Here is a 15,083-nt window from a genome sequence, read left to right on the forward strand (position 1 = left end):
TTCCCTAAACACCTGATACTGGTCACTGTCATCCAGGAGGCTTAGATGCAGCAATGATTGCATCCGTGTGATTGTTCTTGTTTTCTGCTAGTCTTGTATTTAGTTATTTGCAGATAATTCAGGCCAACCAGCAAAGCCTTTGAAAAGCAACTAACAGAAGCTATTGAAAATAATAATAATATCTTTTTTTCAAGAAAATCAAGAGCAGGAGGCCTGCCAGAGAGTTTGTAGGGCCTGTAGAGGATTGCACTATAAAAAGAGACCTTGGGGAAGATAAGACCATATCCAATTGAATTCTTTGCCTGTGTGTCCAGAAATCAGGTAGGTTGTCATGCTGGGATGCTTCTTTGTGAGGGACTTGGCAGAGGCTGTGTCTGGGATTGACGTGTCTGTCAAAGAAGCACTGGAAGAAATAAGTGAGGGGAAGTGGAGAAAGTCTCTGGGATCAGATATTTACCTAGAGTCCTAACAGGACTCAAGGAGAAAACAGGTGAGCTTGTGGCTGTGGAACAAAGTTTCTCTTCAAACTGCCTTGGTTCAAGAGAAGGGGAGGATGATGCGTAGGGTGCCATGTTTCATGAAGGGTTTCAGAAGAGAGTCAGGCAGAGATGGGCTCAGAGTACCTCTGTGTCTGGCTTGGACAAATCCGTAGAAGCACTACTGAAGGGTAGATGCACTGGGCACATGGAGAAACAGGACATGGGTTTTGCGAAGAGGAGCCAGCAGGCACTTGGATATGGTTCTTGGGCTGCCATCTTTGCTTGGAAGTCCTTGAGAAGTTCCCTTGCTGCAAACTAAGGGGGGGACTATGCAGCCAGAGGCCCAGTGCAGATTATGAATTGTTTAAAAGAGAGACAAGAAAGGGAATGAGTGGGTGAGGGATTGTCACTGTTGGAGGAGGCGACAGCTGTAGAGTTGTGCATGGAGGTGTGCTGGTAGTGTCTGTGCTGCTGAGGGTGTTCAGAAATGGCTGGGAAGAAGGGACCCTCCAGGAAGGAATGAGATCTTTGGGTTATGATGAATCATCGCACGGAAATGTCAGCTCATTTTTTTGGTAGCAAGCAGAAAAAAAACCCAATGCTAGGATTTGTTAGGGGAAAAATAGGACAAAAATAATTCTGTCACTGTGTGAATATGTGGTGCACTATTAACGTGAATACCATGTGATGTTTCGTTTCTTTCTCTCCAAAAGTATGTACTAGAAGTGAGAAAAGCAAGGGAAAAAAAACGAGGCAGGATGTGCAAAGCTATGGGGTGGGTGTAAGGCAAGGAACAAATATACAGACCCACAGCATTGAAGGATATGATTGTCAGGGGTAAGGCAGAAGTGGGAAAAAAAAAATCTTGAATAGCCTGCAGAAGGTGCTGAAGGAACAATTGTTCATTGTTTTCTCTACTGCAAGAATTAAAGGGCATCAAGTGAAATTAACCAGATGACACATTTAGAAAAAATAAAGGAGGGTTTTTTTCACACTCTCTGCCATAAGATACTGTGAAAACTGTATGGATTCAGAAAGTGACTGGAGATGTTATTAGAAAGAAAAATCTATTGGACCTACGATGTAGACAGATACCACTTCTAGGACAAGAAGTATCTGACAAATTATTGGAAGCTGGAAGGGTTACAGGGAAAAGTAGCATTTCATATGTACCTTTTTCCTTTATTTTTTCCTAGGCACTTGCTTTTGCCAGTTGGGAGGTACTGGCATGTTTGGTCTGACCCAGCATGGATGTGCTCAGAGACTTAAAACTTTGTGAAGTTGTTGACTTCAGCGTTAATTTTCATTCTGATGTACTGGATTGTTGACTTTTTGGGGTCGTTTCAGTCTCTGCGACGCATCTTGTCCGGCTGTGGAAGGACAGGATCCGCTTTTGGAAAGCTTGCTTAGCAGTCAAAGAGAATGAAGAGGTTCATTGATATTTAAATGGAAATACTTAGTTCTTAGTGCTCAGAAGGCAACTCATTCAGAAAAAAGTGTATGCCCTGCAACTTTGAACATAAAAGCACCTGTGTTGGATGAGAGCACTGGTCTGTCAAGCTTAGTTTTATGAATATGTTAATAGCACAGGTTCCTGCAGCACAGGAACAAGTGTTTTTTCCTTTCCCTGGTAAAACTGACCATTTTTTGCCACCCCGTTATTTGACTGAATATTTATCCATGTTGGACCTTTCCTTTTATCACATGGTAACACAGTTTCTTTGAGAGGCTTTGCTGAAAGACTCTGTGAAATATCTTTGGACAACCAAGTGGACTGCAAAAGTACCTCTTTTCTGCCTGCTTCCAGACTCCCTCCAAAACCGTCACCAAATTAGAGAGCCATGACTTCCCTTTACAAAAGCTGTTGATTCTTCTGCAACAGGACCAGTGTATCCCTGTGTTTGTTCCCTGTGTTGTCCAGAATTGTTTCTTCTGATGTGCATGGTGGAGGTGTCAGGGTCACCGATCTGGAGTTCTTCATACCTCCTTTGGACTTCTTTTTAAGAATCAGCATTACGTTTCCCATCTTCCTCCTCTCCGTAGGCAGGCTTAAGTCAGAGCTCCTCCTCACGTTAGTGGTACAGCTGTTTCAGGTTGGAACTCCTTTGGAGCTCTTGGGACAATGTCATCTTGTCCTGTGGCTTTGGTAGGTTTCGTAGTATCTTACTTAATCTCTAATTGTACAGTTAAGCATCACCAGATGCATCACATCATGTATTCATCTGTGTTGCACTCTGGATATGCTGTCACCGGAGAGGCTGATCTGACAAGGTTTTCAAGTGTTTGAAACCTTGAAAGGGACTCACATGGATAACTCATCTTCTTTGCGTGTTGCTGCAGTCTTATAGGATCTCTAATCTTTCTAGCTCTTGCCATCAAGAATCTGACTAGGAGTCATCTGAGGCTTGAGATCAGCTGGTGGCGTCGATTATGGGAGGAGGAATGGTGTAGGTACCTATTTCTGATGAAGCAGGAGGAATTTGTATTGTTCATTTGAGAATCTAAGTGATACCATGCTGAACAAGGAGAACTTTATGTAATTGGTACAGAGAAGCGTGCAGTTGAGTTCTGTTTTGAAGAAGAAAAGCCACAGACAGTACAAGCTTCTACCACCACCATGGCCGCTCTAGGTGAGAGAAGCACCCCTAGGTGCAGCACAGAGAGCTGCTCTTGTGATTTGAGCACTTCTGCTCTCAACAAGTTTCAACCATGGCTCCCAAGTGGTAAAAACTATTCCTTTGGAGAACCTGGGATTCTGAAAGGTTTTTGTTGTCTGCATGAACATGTCACATAGGTCACAGTGGAGTGCGATAATGTTCCCCCAGAACGTCAGGGAGAGGTACCCCTGGATGCAAACATGCTGCTGAATGTTTGAGAGCGTGCAGCACTGCTGTAGTGTAAGTAGCTGAGACACAGAACTGACAAGTCATTGCTGAAAATTAGCCTGACGTAGTGACCAGCATGTAATACTGCTGTGTACCCACGCAGGGACGCTGCCTGTGATGCCACGGGCAGAAGTGGCACAGGGAGGAGCTCAGTTTTTGTGCAGCTTTGTAGAGCATTTAAATCTTCGCAGTGTTGAGCCTCTGACTCTGGCTACTGAATTACACGGAAGCAAGAGTTGGCTTTTCCCCTCCCTTCCTGCCAGCCCGGGTCGCTGCGTTCAGTGTTTCAGCCTGGCTGAGCCAGGGCGACCTGGCTGCTGTGCTTGACACAGAGAGGGATGCACTTCGTTATGCCTGTCTGCACCATGCCAAGGGCAAAGGGCATGTCTTGCACCAACAGTGGTCAGAAGCACTTGTTTTTAAAACCAGTTTTAAAAATTACACACTTGCTTACAATGTGACACCTGAAAATTATTGCTGACTCATAAAATACTTCTTTCTTGTCCTGAAAGTAGCTAAGTTGAACGCGTTTTTGAGCTGTGACTTGATCAGATCAATACCAGCTTCATCATGAGAAGCCTATTTTGGGATTCATCACTAGAAGCCTTGAAATCCTGTGCTGGCATTTCAGGTTTTGTTAAAAGTCCAGTGAGCATTTAACACTTAACTTGACATATCCTGGGAAGGCACAAGTGCTTTAGAAATGGTCTGTTCAGAAAGGCGTTTTTGTTGTGTGTGTTTCCTGACAGTGATACTACTTCCTTGCCCACCCCCCAACATTTTTTGGAAATACAACTTAATGTTTGTAAAATCAATGCTGACAGTCTATTCTTTGTAAATCAGCAGATAAAAAGTATCTGTGAATGTGTAGAATTCATAAGGAGACTCAACTACCAAATACGTAACTGCTGGCAAAATAAGTGATGGAAGAAATTAAGGACCAGAATGTTTTTTTTTGAGATCTACTTGAAAGCCATAAGCCTCTCTGAGGTTCGGATTTTATGTCTAGCTAGGATGTCACTGGCAGTAACACAGTACTGAGCTCTTACAAATGACCCTTGGACAGCAGTAATTAAATAAATACTGTGTATGCACTGGGAGTCTTAATTTTTTTTTTTTCCATAAGGTGAATTTAGAGCCTCCCTCCTGTTTGCTGAGGACCAGGTGCCTATCTTGTAAATTTACGCTGTCTGGACCCAGAAGTAGGACCCTGGTTATGTCCTACGCAAACTGAGTTTGGTCACTGAAATTGCAACTTCTGTTGTGTTGATTTTTTCCTCCAGTGTGATTACCCTGTTTTACCAATGCCTCTTCATCTGTTTGTATTTTCTTATTTTCTAGTATGGTTTCGTCGTATTTGGTTCATCATGGGTACTGTTCAACAGCAACTGCCTTTGCCAGAGTCACAGACACCACAATCCAGGAAGAACAGACCTCAATAAAGAATAGACAAAGTAAGTCTCTCGGGTAGTCATTCCCAAAGTGTGGCCTGCTGGCCACGTGTTATCTTAGAATCATAGAATCATTAAGGTTGGAAAAGACCTCTAAGATCATCGAGTCCAACCATCGACCCAACACCACCATGCCCACTAAACCACGTCCCTAAGCGCCGCATCTACGCGTCTTTTAAATACTTCCAGGGATGGTGACTCAACCACTTCCCTGGGCAGCCTGTTCCAATGTTTAACCACTCTTTCAGTAAAGACATTTTTCCTCACGTCCAATCTAAAACTCCCCTGGCGCAACTTGAGGCCATTTCCTCTCGTCCTTTTGCCAGTTACTTGGGAGAAGAGACCGACCCCCACCTCGCTACAACCTCCTTTCAGGTGGTTGTAGAGAGCAATGAGGTCTCCCCTCAGCCTCCTTTTCTCCAGGCTAAACAACCCCAGTTCCCTCAGCCGCTCCTCAGAAGACTTGTTCTCCAGACCCCTCACCAGCCTCGTTGCCCTTCTCTGGACACGCTCCAGCACCTTGACGTCCTTCTTGTAGTGAGGGGCCCAAAACTGAACACAGTATTCGAGGTGCGGCCTCACCAGTGCCGAGTACAGGGGCACGATCACTTCCCTGCTCCTGCTGGCCACACTATTTCTGATGCAGGCCAGGATGCCATTGGCCTTCTTGGCCGCCTGGGCACACTGCCGGCTCATGTTCAGAGGCTCATCTTCAGGATGCCAGCTCATCTTCAGGACTGTGCAGAGAAAATGAAGTGCTGTGGAAGTAGAAGAGTTATTCCACAACAGTACAAAGCTGTCCACAGCACACTGCTGACTTAGTGTGGCTGCCTGTGGGTCAGTAGAGCTTGGGGACCACAGCTGGGAGCACTTTTCCCATCATCACTGTGTCCCCTCCACCCTCTGCCGTCTTTGCCTGAAGAACTGCTCTATTCTTTTCTTTGTCTATCTGCTCTGAGAAATGACCTGCATGCCTGGCAGTGTTGAATATGCTAAGTTGCCTGATCAACTTGGTTGATTTTCCTCAGTCTTGTTGAAAATGAATGGCTGAATCCTGGAAGAGATGAGGTGACCCTCAGCTCTGAGTCCAGCAGTTTCACACATCAGGCTACACGTAATACCCAGGGCAGAAGGTGCTTTCTTGGAGGTACTGCCAAATTGGTGGAGAAAGGAACTGGTTACCTTGGACTTCACCTGAACTGAGGTCACTGTGCGCCAGAGATCCCTTTGGATTTGGGTTCTTCAATGCAGTCTGTTGCAGCAGGGGCAGTTTCATTGGCATGGTCATAGGGACCCAAACACGTCAATCTATTTTGACTACAGCTCCCAGGGTTAACGAGTCTTCCAGTCCCTTTGCACATTTTGTCTTCAGGTAAATTTTTTGCATACTAAGGGTTTTGCAAATTCACAGCCAACGTGTTTAGCTCACACTAGGTGAAGAATTTGTATTCTGTGTCTGTTTCGGTTACTGCTGTTTCCTCCAGAGTGGTTCATCTCTCCGTTGGTAAGGCTGTAAGTGCTTTTGGTTCCTGCAGAATAAGGCTTTGGGGTTTCCTGTTCTTTTTTTTTTTTAGCTTTTCTATTCATGGGCTCAGACTGCGGAGTCACAGAACATTGGTGTGTTTTCTGCATTCCCCTGGCTGTTGAATACAGGCTGCGTCCCGCTCTGTGCATTTCCCTTCCCTTTGTGAACCGTTTCTCATGTGACTGTTACATATCAGGAGCATCATGCCCCTTTGTAGCTCGCTCTCCATACATTACATACGCTTAGCCAGCATTCAGGTTCATTTCGGGACTCTGCTTAGTACCGAAAATAACTTGTAGTTGCTGCCCGTTAGTGCTGATGGGCTTTGTGCTTTCCAGGTCATGCATCATGTAACGCTGACCCCAGCCAGTGTTCCTGCTGGTGTGGTTTTAATTGGTAAAGCCTTATGGGAGGCACACGAGACAGTGCAGTCTTGCTTGTCTGAAGGACAGGTGACAAGGCAGATGGAGGGAAGGAATATAGAGCTCTAAAGTTGGGGCTTAAATAAAAGGTGTGAGAAAAACACAGATGGGAAAACAAAAAGAGGAGAAAATATAAAAGGCTGTGACATCTGTGAGAGTTGCCAAACAAGGCAAAGAAGAGAGCTGTCAAAAGCAGCGAGACGTGAAAACGGACGTGCCAGTAAGTAGAAGAAACAGAGAGTGAAATGAAGGAGACTCTCAACACACGTTGGTGTGAGCGCCACGTCTTTGGTTTTAGCTTTCAGCTACGATAACAAGCAAACACTGAGAAGTGGGAGCCAAGACAAGTCATTGCAGAGTGTTACTGGGGACTGCTAATGAGGATCGCTGGGCTGGGCTTTCAACTGCTCATGACTTGCGAAAGTCACAGCCTGTTGGTATTAGAGCCTCTGCTTGCAAAGCACCTCACAGGCGATTCAAAACATCCTCTCTGTGCTTTGTGAGGACTCCTGGAAAAACAGAGAGGGAAGTGCAATGCGTTTTTTAGTTTTAAGTACGTTTAGTTTTTAGTTTTAAGTACGCTTAGGGGAAAAAAAAGTGAACCTCTGTAGATCAGCAGCTTCTGTGAGTGTTCAGGGATGGGATCTCAAGTTAAGTCTTGCACTTTTGTCTTCTGACCCACTGAAGGAACATATGTGGGACATGAACACCCAGGATGATAGACGGCTTCTGCCTTGTATCTTTGCACCTCCTAGAAGGGTACAGCTTGTTGAGCTGTTTCTAGCTTAGTCAATAGCTGATTCTTGGAGCTAGCTTACAGGTGCCACATCCTCATTGCAGGTCAGGTTACTTCTCTGGGAATACACTGAGGTGGGACTTGCAGCAACCCAGTTTTGTTGGTATAATTACTTCTACGTAGAGGTAGGGATGTTGGGGAAACAGTACTGAGCTGTGGTTTAAGCCCACGGACCCTCTAAGAATACTCTGCTTATCTGATGCTCAGCCATATGTACGCTTCCAAGCGTGAACCAGCCAGAGGATGTAACCTGGGGGTGACCTAGGGGCTTCCCCTTTGAAATTGTCATTTCCCCAGCAACCTCCTTGCTCCCATCCAGCTGTTGTGTCCTGCTTTCTTTTCCATTGCTGCATAGCTCTGTGACTGAAGGACTGAAGTCGCAGAGCACCCCACCCCAGCGCACCCACTTCACCTTTCAGATCCTTCTACTCTTGGTGTTTCTGAGCCACTAACAGATTCTCCCTCATTTTCACAGGCTTTTCCTCATCCTAATCCATAATAAACAGAATGTCATCCCCAGTTCTCCCTAGCCCTTGTGCAAGGTGGTAGTGGGGAGCTGTGTGGCATGTGTGAGAGGACTCTTCTGGCCATTCTTGTTGGCCGGTCCTGTGTGTCAATAGGTATCCTTTTGCTTTCAGGAATACAGAAGCTAGTATTAGCAGGCAGAGTGGGAGAGGCTATAGAAGCCACCCAGCAGCTCTATCCTGGCCTCCTAGAACATAACCCCAACCTGCTCTTCATGTTAAAGTAAGTATGAATAGCTTTATACTCCCTAATGCTGAAATGTGTAGATGAAGGGGAGAAGAAAGAGGCTGTCCAGCCACCCAGTTTGGCTGTGCACCTTGGTCTGAATTCAAACTCTTTGAGATCCCTTTGGGAGCAGGTGGGAGAGGACATAGGTTCAGTCCTTTGCACAGTACTTGTAGCAATATAGACGTAGCCCTTTGGTTGCTGCTCAGACCCAGTATGGCTTTGCCTCATGAGGTCGGGCAGAGGTGGGTCTTCCCAGCCTCCTGAGTTGTGTAAGGACAGTTCCCAGTAAAGCTAAATGGGGAATTGTCCTCACTGTCACTGTGGATATTGCATTTTTTAGCCGTCCTTGTCTATTTTCCATTGGCCACCAGTATTTCTATGTTGTTGGAGTAGTGGGGGAACTATGATGTTGGGCAGATTTAGTATCTTCTCCCTGAAAAAAAGCCCCACAATTCAATTTTGGAGTACCTGCAGAGGTGGTGGAGATGAAAGCATGCTGTAAAGGAACAGTTTCTTCTTCGCGCAATGGAAATCAACTTGCTTTTTGGGAGTGTCTCAATGTTCATTAGCGTCAAAGTTGCAGTTTCTGAACTCCTTCCTCCCATAGCATTATCGGAGCACTTGCAATACAAAGGTACCAGGAGTCTGAAATGTCTTTTTCAAAGCCAAGAAATTTAACTCCTATGCAGTTTCTAGGACTTCTTCACTCAGTAACAAAGGAAACCTCAATGCAGAGCATCCTGGCTGTCACGCACCCTTTTCTCCTTCTTCCCTCCTATGAAATCAGGTGTCGGCAGTTTGTGGAGATGGTGAATGGGACAGACAGTGAAGTACGTTGTTTCAGTGCCCGCAGCCCCAGATCCCAGGACAGTTACCCCGGGTCCCCCAGCTTAAGTCCTAGGCATGGATCAAGCAACTCACACGTTCATAGTACTGGTAAGTGTGTTTTCTGTGTCTCCTGGTGAGAAGAGCAAATGTTGAAGGTCGACTGCTGTCCATTACCTGCTACTTTCTGTACATTATTCTAGGAAATGCTCCTTTCCTTTCTGATACCCAGCTGAGAGGACATGCTGTTGTTGTGAGTGTCTCTATACTGTTAGAAAATTGGTTTTGCATTATTTATTTTCCACAGACAATTGTCTGCAGAGCAGATTTTTTTCAGAATAAAGAAGCTTTTGAAGGTGGCCTTCTAGTGCAGCCGCTAAGTGACTCAGTGTTTCACTGACCGAGCTGTAAGAGGAGGTCTGGAAAACAAAGCCTGTTCCCTGTACCTTGGAGTCTGCAAAAGAATTGCTTTCCAGTAGGGACCAAGCAGAAGATGCACTGTTCTGGCCAGTTGAGTGAAAGGTTAGGGGGATGCCTTGAATGAGAGCTTCTCTTTCTCCCATGGTCTCTACCTTGCAAGCTCTAAACATGTGAGAAGGGAACAGTTCTGTGCCTGCAAAACCCATCTCTGAGGCATCAACTCTTTGCAGTTTGGGAAATGAAACTTTAGGATTTGAAGTGGAAAGAACAAAATAAACCAGGACACCCAGGCTAGGTAATTCCCTAGGTAATTATTGTCTACAGCTTTGAAGATGGAGTGGGCCAGGGAGTATGACCTGCAGAGCCCCTGAAAACAATCTGAGCTGCTTCACCGAGCCTTGAGCTGCTCACAGCCATCTGAGTGTATTTTGTTTCATGGACAGGCAAGCATTTAAGGGAAAGGAAGACAATTACTTGAATGCCTCCAAGCTGTCACTCGCCTTCCCAAGCCAGTGTCTGTTTTCCTGTATTGTGTTGCGAGAAACCGTGGGTCTGTTTCTCTGACTAGGTAGTCAGAATGATCCCATCAGTCCATAAAAGCTCTTGGTAATACCTGTTTTCAACCGGGTGATGCCTACGTAATAAAAATCTGCAAGGCAAGGCAGCTTTCATATATATTTGTCTCCATACACGGGACACCACCTTCCACAGTTCTCTCTGTCAGATGTTAGCGCTTTCAAAATAGTGATAATTTCATCAGTCGTGTTTCAAAGGTTAAGCAGAACTGTTGTGCACAGTCTACTGCGTCTTTGTCATTAAAATGCACAAAACGGCCTTTTGTTTGAATCTTTGTGTTGTCGTGATAAAAATATAAATAAATTCCCTAGCTATAAATATAATTGTGGGATCAGCTGATGAATTTGGATATACCACCGTCATTTCTGGAGGAACAACCATGCCAGGTCACATCATCTAGTCAAGATCCTGTGGTCAATATTGGTTGCCTAGGAAGAAGGCAAGCCATAGTGAGGTTTTTCCAAAACGTTATTTGAGCCCCTAATGATTTGCAGTTGTCTTGGTATTAAATAGCCCCTGCAAGTTTAGCCAGTGATTTCTGAATCCATATAAAACTTCTGGTAATGACCAAAGGTTTGTGTCCTGTGTCAGCAAGTTCCACAGCTTGATAGGCACCTTCTGGGGGGGAGGGGATGAGATTTCAAGCCTGACTCTCCTTTTGGTGATGTGAGCTCATTTTTGGAACTTCCTTAAGCTCAGATGTTGCTGGTGAACAGTGGGGTTCCTTCCATATTCATTTGTGTTTTCTCTAAACCCTACTGAATTTAAGAGTGATGAATAATGATTTAAGATCTGCAGTATAATTTTGCTTTCTTCCTTTGGGGTCTGCTTCTCTTGCTAAATCATTGACTTCACAATAGAGTGATATTGTCAGTCTGGTCTCATTTTTTCCCTTTCTTTTCAACTTTCAGGAGCAGATAGTCCAACCTGTAGCAATGGAGTCATGTCCACAAAAAGCAAACAGAGTCACAGTAAATACCCGACACTGAGTTCATCATCTTCATCTTCCTCCTCCTCCTCCCCCTCATCTGTGAACTACTCTGAGTCCAATTCTACAGATTCTACCAAATCTCAGCAGCACAGTAGTACGAGTAACCAAGAAACCAGGTATTTATTTTTTTTCCTTTGTAGATGCCTGAGGAGGGTGAGATGGTGGGAGAGGGCTCAGTCTGCTTTCTGAGGAGCCAGAAGGGCATCTGTCCTGCTCCTTTGAACAACAGAGTAACGATTCGTATCTACAAGGTCACTGCTATTCCCAGCAGACACAGGCCTGTTCCAGTTCCCCTGCTCTGGCTCAGATTTGGAGGCTCATCTATAAGGAATATTATGATGCTCTTGTTTCAAGCACCAAGCTGTCCTATTAAGCTGATGCCATCAGAGCCCAACATGATAGTTTGCATAGAAGCTCTCCCATTGCGCTGCCTCAGCCAGTCGATTACTGCTGCGAAGCAGCTTGCCTGCCTTTTAGTGGGTGAGGCAGCAGCTCAAGGGATTACTGGGTTGGTGCATTGCCCTCTTGAGTAATTTTCTTGGGCTACCTCTACCTGTTGCCCAGTTCCTTCCAGACAAGTCTCTGAATTAGCAAATTAGTAATTTGCTTCATGCCTGTGACAGCATGTCAGACCTTTAGAAAGCCTCCCTCCTCCAAGAAGCCGTAGGCAGTCCAGGAGAGGGGGATAGTTACTGCTGCATTTACTGGAGCGTGGAGCATACTGAGCCATGGTGAGAACTGAGCTTCCTTTGGGCTCACTTTCCAGGTTGGCGTTGCAGGGCTGTCGGAGGCCCCGCTGGAGCAGCAGATATCCTTGTGATTAGTAGAATCTCTTGCTAATTGCAGCTGGCATTCATCCTCTGCATACTGTGCTGAGCACAGTTTGCAGGCCAGTTTGTAGTCTCTATCAAGACCTCTTGAGAGCCACACAGCACGTTACTGAGTGAGAAACACTTGTTCAGACTCAATTTACCAGAATCATTTGATAATGCTGGATTTATGATTCTTTTTATTTAAATGTAGAGCCTCAAGTCCCAGCAAGATTTTCTCATCATTTCGGTCAATCAGCAATCTCATTCAGACTGCTGTCTTGGACATTTAAGCCTAGAGCCCTTGTGTGTTCTGCATTGCACTTTTTGCAAGGGTTGATGGCTTGCCACAGCCAAGATTTCCCTCCTGTTTAGTATGCTAGTGCGTTATCTGTTGTCTGACTGCTGTTCGCTGTTCCAGAGATGGCTGCTTCCTGAAGGGGAGATGATAAGCACTCTGCACCTGCAATTATGACAGGCACTTTTGGAACAGAAACCTGTTTCATAAATTGTCTTCAGAAGCCTGCAACATTTTTTGCTACACTGAATTTGACCATCTGGCTCCCTGTAGTCTAACTGGCACCTTTCCTGGTTTACTGGCTGTTGCTGGGCATCATTTGGCGTCTGAGCTCTTCATTTCTTCCCTTTCTAATTTAGACATCTGACTTTTCTTTCCTCCTTTCACCTCAGTGACAGCGAGATGGAAATGGAGGCTGAGCATTACCCCAATGGAGTCCTGGAAAATTCATCCACCAGGATAATGAATGGCACCTACAAACACGAAGAGATCCTGCAGACGGATGAATCCAGCATGGGTAGGGCCTCAGAGGCAGGAGGGGTAAAGGGAAATGGGAAGAGCTGGTATCGAGAGTTAAAATTGTGATTGGATTGTGGGGAAAAAACATGTACTGTGGGTTTCTTTCCCCACCCCAGTGAATGAAGTTCTCAAGGTGCCTCTTTCACGGGGAGAATCAATCTGTCCTGGAACTAAATCTAGGTCTGGCTTTTCATAGTCTGGCAGCAGTGCTGGTGATGTTGTGGAGCAGGGAAAGCAATAGGAGTCAAAGGTTTGTTGAGTGCTGGTCATGAACTCCAGCTCAGAGCAGTCCTGGCACTTCTTCCAGCTGAGGAACTGAACCGAGCGGTGAAAGGCTGTCTGATGCCCAGCCGCAAAGCGTCCTCAGCACAGCGTGGTCAGCTACAACTGTCTTGTTTGTGGGTGCTTTAGCCAGGAGGGAGAGGAAGAATTAGCTACGCTACCTCTGAAGCTGGGGATTCTTCCAGTTATAATGGGTCTTGTGGCCACCTAATACTGAGAAGTTGGTGGTGTTGGCATCTCTGACTGAAAGTTTTACGAGTCTAGGATTTGTTAGACCAGGGGTTTCTGTGTTGTGTACGCTGTATCACACACGTGAAAGGGTAACACAGCTGGAGTTGCAAGCTCCCATGATTTTATCAGAATACTTGATTTGTAGGTAGTCCTCAGGCATTAAACAAACTGAGCTCAAGTTTGCCCTGTACCTGACAGGTGCTATGAAGAAACCACTACTGGCTGTTGTAGTGCAGCGATCAGAAAAAGCTTCCACTGGCATAAACTTAGAGCAGGGAGTAGCTCCCTGCTCCAGAAGGGGAAGGAGTTTATGGGTAGCATGACACAGAGTGGGCAATGGTACGGAATGAGAAACGATTGTTACTTCTCCACTGCCTTTCCTCTAGAAGACAGCTGTCCCCAGAGGCAGCTCTGTGGAGGGAACCATGCTGCCACGGAGCGAATGATCCAGTTTGGACGGGAGCTGCAGATGCTGAGTGAGCAGCTTTGCAGAGAATATGGGAAGAACACAATGCACAAAAAGATGCTTCAGGTAAGCCTGGGCCTTGTGCTGCATCGCAGCAGTTCTCTGGGCCAGGACTGGGGATGTGGGTTCTCTTGCAGAGCTCTGGGTGGCCCCCACTTCTGCACCTGGTGAGGAAGAGGGGGCCTGCATGGGGATCGGAGGTCGAAACTCAGTGAACATAGAGCATCTAGATCCAGTTCTCGGCACAGGAGAGACACATACGGCTCCTGCCTGCCTTCGCTCTTCTTCTCTCCAGGTGACACTCTACCTGCCTTCCTGTGCTGGCTCCCCTGCCAGGTGGAGGGGGCACCCTCTTTAATCCACTATCTTGATGGCCCAGTGTGGTCCCTTGCTGCCAAGAAGAAAAGGGCCATTTCTTTTCAGGAGGTAGGCACCTGTCACCTTGGCGATGGCAGGAGGTGCCCTGGCTGACGGACTTGGCGGTTTTCCTGTGTGTTTGCAGCCATGCATGACCTTACTGTGCCTTTCTGTTCTCTCACACAGGATGCATTTAGCTTGTTAGCTTACTCAGACCCTTGGAACTGCCCCGTTGGTCAACAGCTGGACCCAATCCAGAGGGAACCTGTGTGTGCTGCTCTTAATAGTGCTATATTGGGTAAGGCCCGGTTCCTGTGTGAGCGCTACCCACTGGACATACCTGCTGTCAAGGGCTGTCCTGTGGCAGGCAAGCCTGTGAGTGTTAGGAAAAGTTCAGAAATACTTGTGTTTAGCTTTTGCTTCCCTTTCTGTTGCTGGGGACTGACAGGGCAGTGATGCAGGAGGGGAGGCAGGACGGAAGCCTGCAGAGAACGGATCCTCCTGATCTGATCTTCTTTTGGCTCCCTTTCTTGCGTCTTCCTCAATGCTGCTTCCAAGGATGCTCCTCGGAATTTTCTTCCCCTGCTTACTGAGGAAGCCAAGATGTCTTCGATGCATTTCCTGCCCCTCTTCCTTCTTGCTCCGAACCCACCTGAATCAGTTCACTGGCACTAGCAGGGCTCTTTTCCATGCTGTTTGGGTTGACAGAGTTTTGTCCTGGCATCATCCTGCTTTCTGGTGGGGAATGCAGTTGCTCCGTTGCAGCAGCTCGTAAGTGAAACCAGTTTCCCTAGTGTTGGCTCTAAAGCAGAGGGAGGCCATAAATCCAGTTACCTTTGTGGTCATGTTGGACACGCAGAGTTAAATGCGTCTGTCTTCCCTTCAAGCATTGCCTCTGCGTGTTCCCATCGTGTGCTATGCCTGCTAGAGCCCAGAGAGCTTGGCCGCCTGCAGTCCGGTGTTGAAATCGGGGCTGTGGTAATGGTCCAGCCCTGTTG

The 15,083-nt window shown here is 46.3% G+C and overlaps 1 protein-coding gene across 1 annotated transcript in view; it reads left to right on the forward strand.

Annotated features, from left to right (window-relative positions):
• The window catches only part of RANBP10 (RAN binding protein 10), an 83,192-nt gene that overhangs the window by 65,731 nt on the left and 2,378 nt on the right, over positions 1-15,083 (forward strand). The window contains exons 8-14 of the mRNA XM_009319979.1: positions 4,706-4,818; positions 8,197-8,305; positions 9,099-9,247; positions 11,044-11,239; positions 12,623-12,747; positions 13,649-13,794; positions 14,272-14,383. Coding sequence (XP_009318254.1) covers positions 4,706-4,818; positions 8,197-8,305; positions 9,099-9,247; positions 11,044-11,239; positions 12,623-12,747; positions 13,649-13,794; positions 14,272-14,383 — 950 coding nt within the window. The remainder of the gene's footprint in view (positions 1-4,705; positions 4,819-8,196; positions 8,306-9,098; positions 9,248-11,043; positions 11,240-12,622; positions 12,748-13,648; positions 13,795-14,271; positions 14,384-15,083) is intronic.

Source organism: Pygoscelis adeliae, unplaced genomic scaffold (genome assembly GCF_000699105.1).
Source record: "Pygoscelis adeliae isolate BGI_AS28 unplaced genomic scaffold, ASM69910v1 Scaffold390, whole genome shotgun sequence".
Lineage (NCBI taxonomy): Eukaryota > Metazoa > Chordata > Aves > Sphenisciformes > Spheniscidae > Pygoscelis > Pygoscelis adeliae.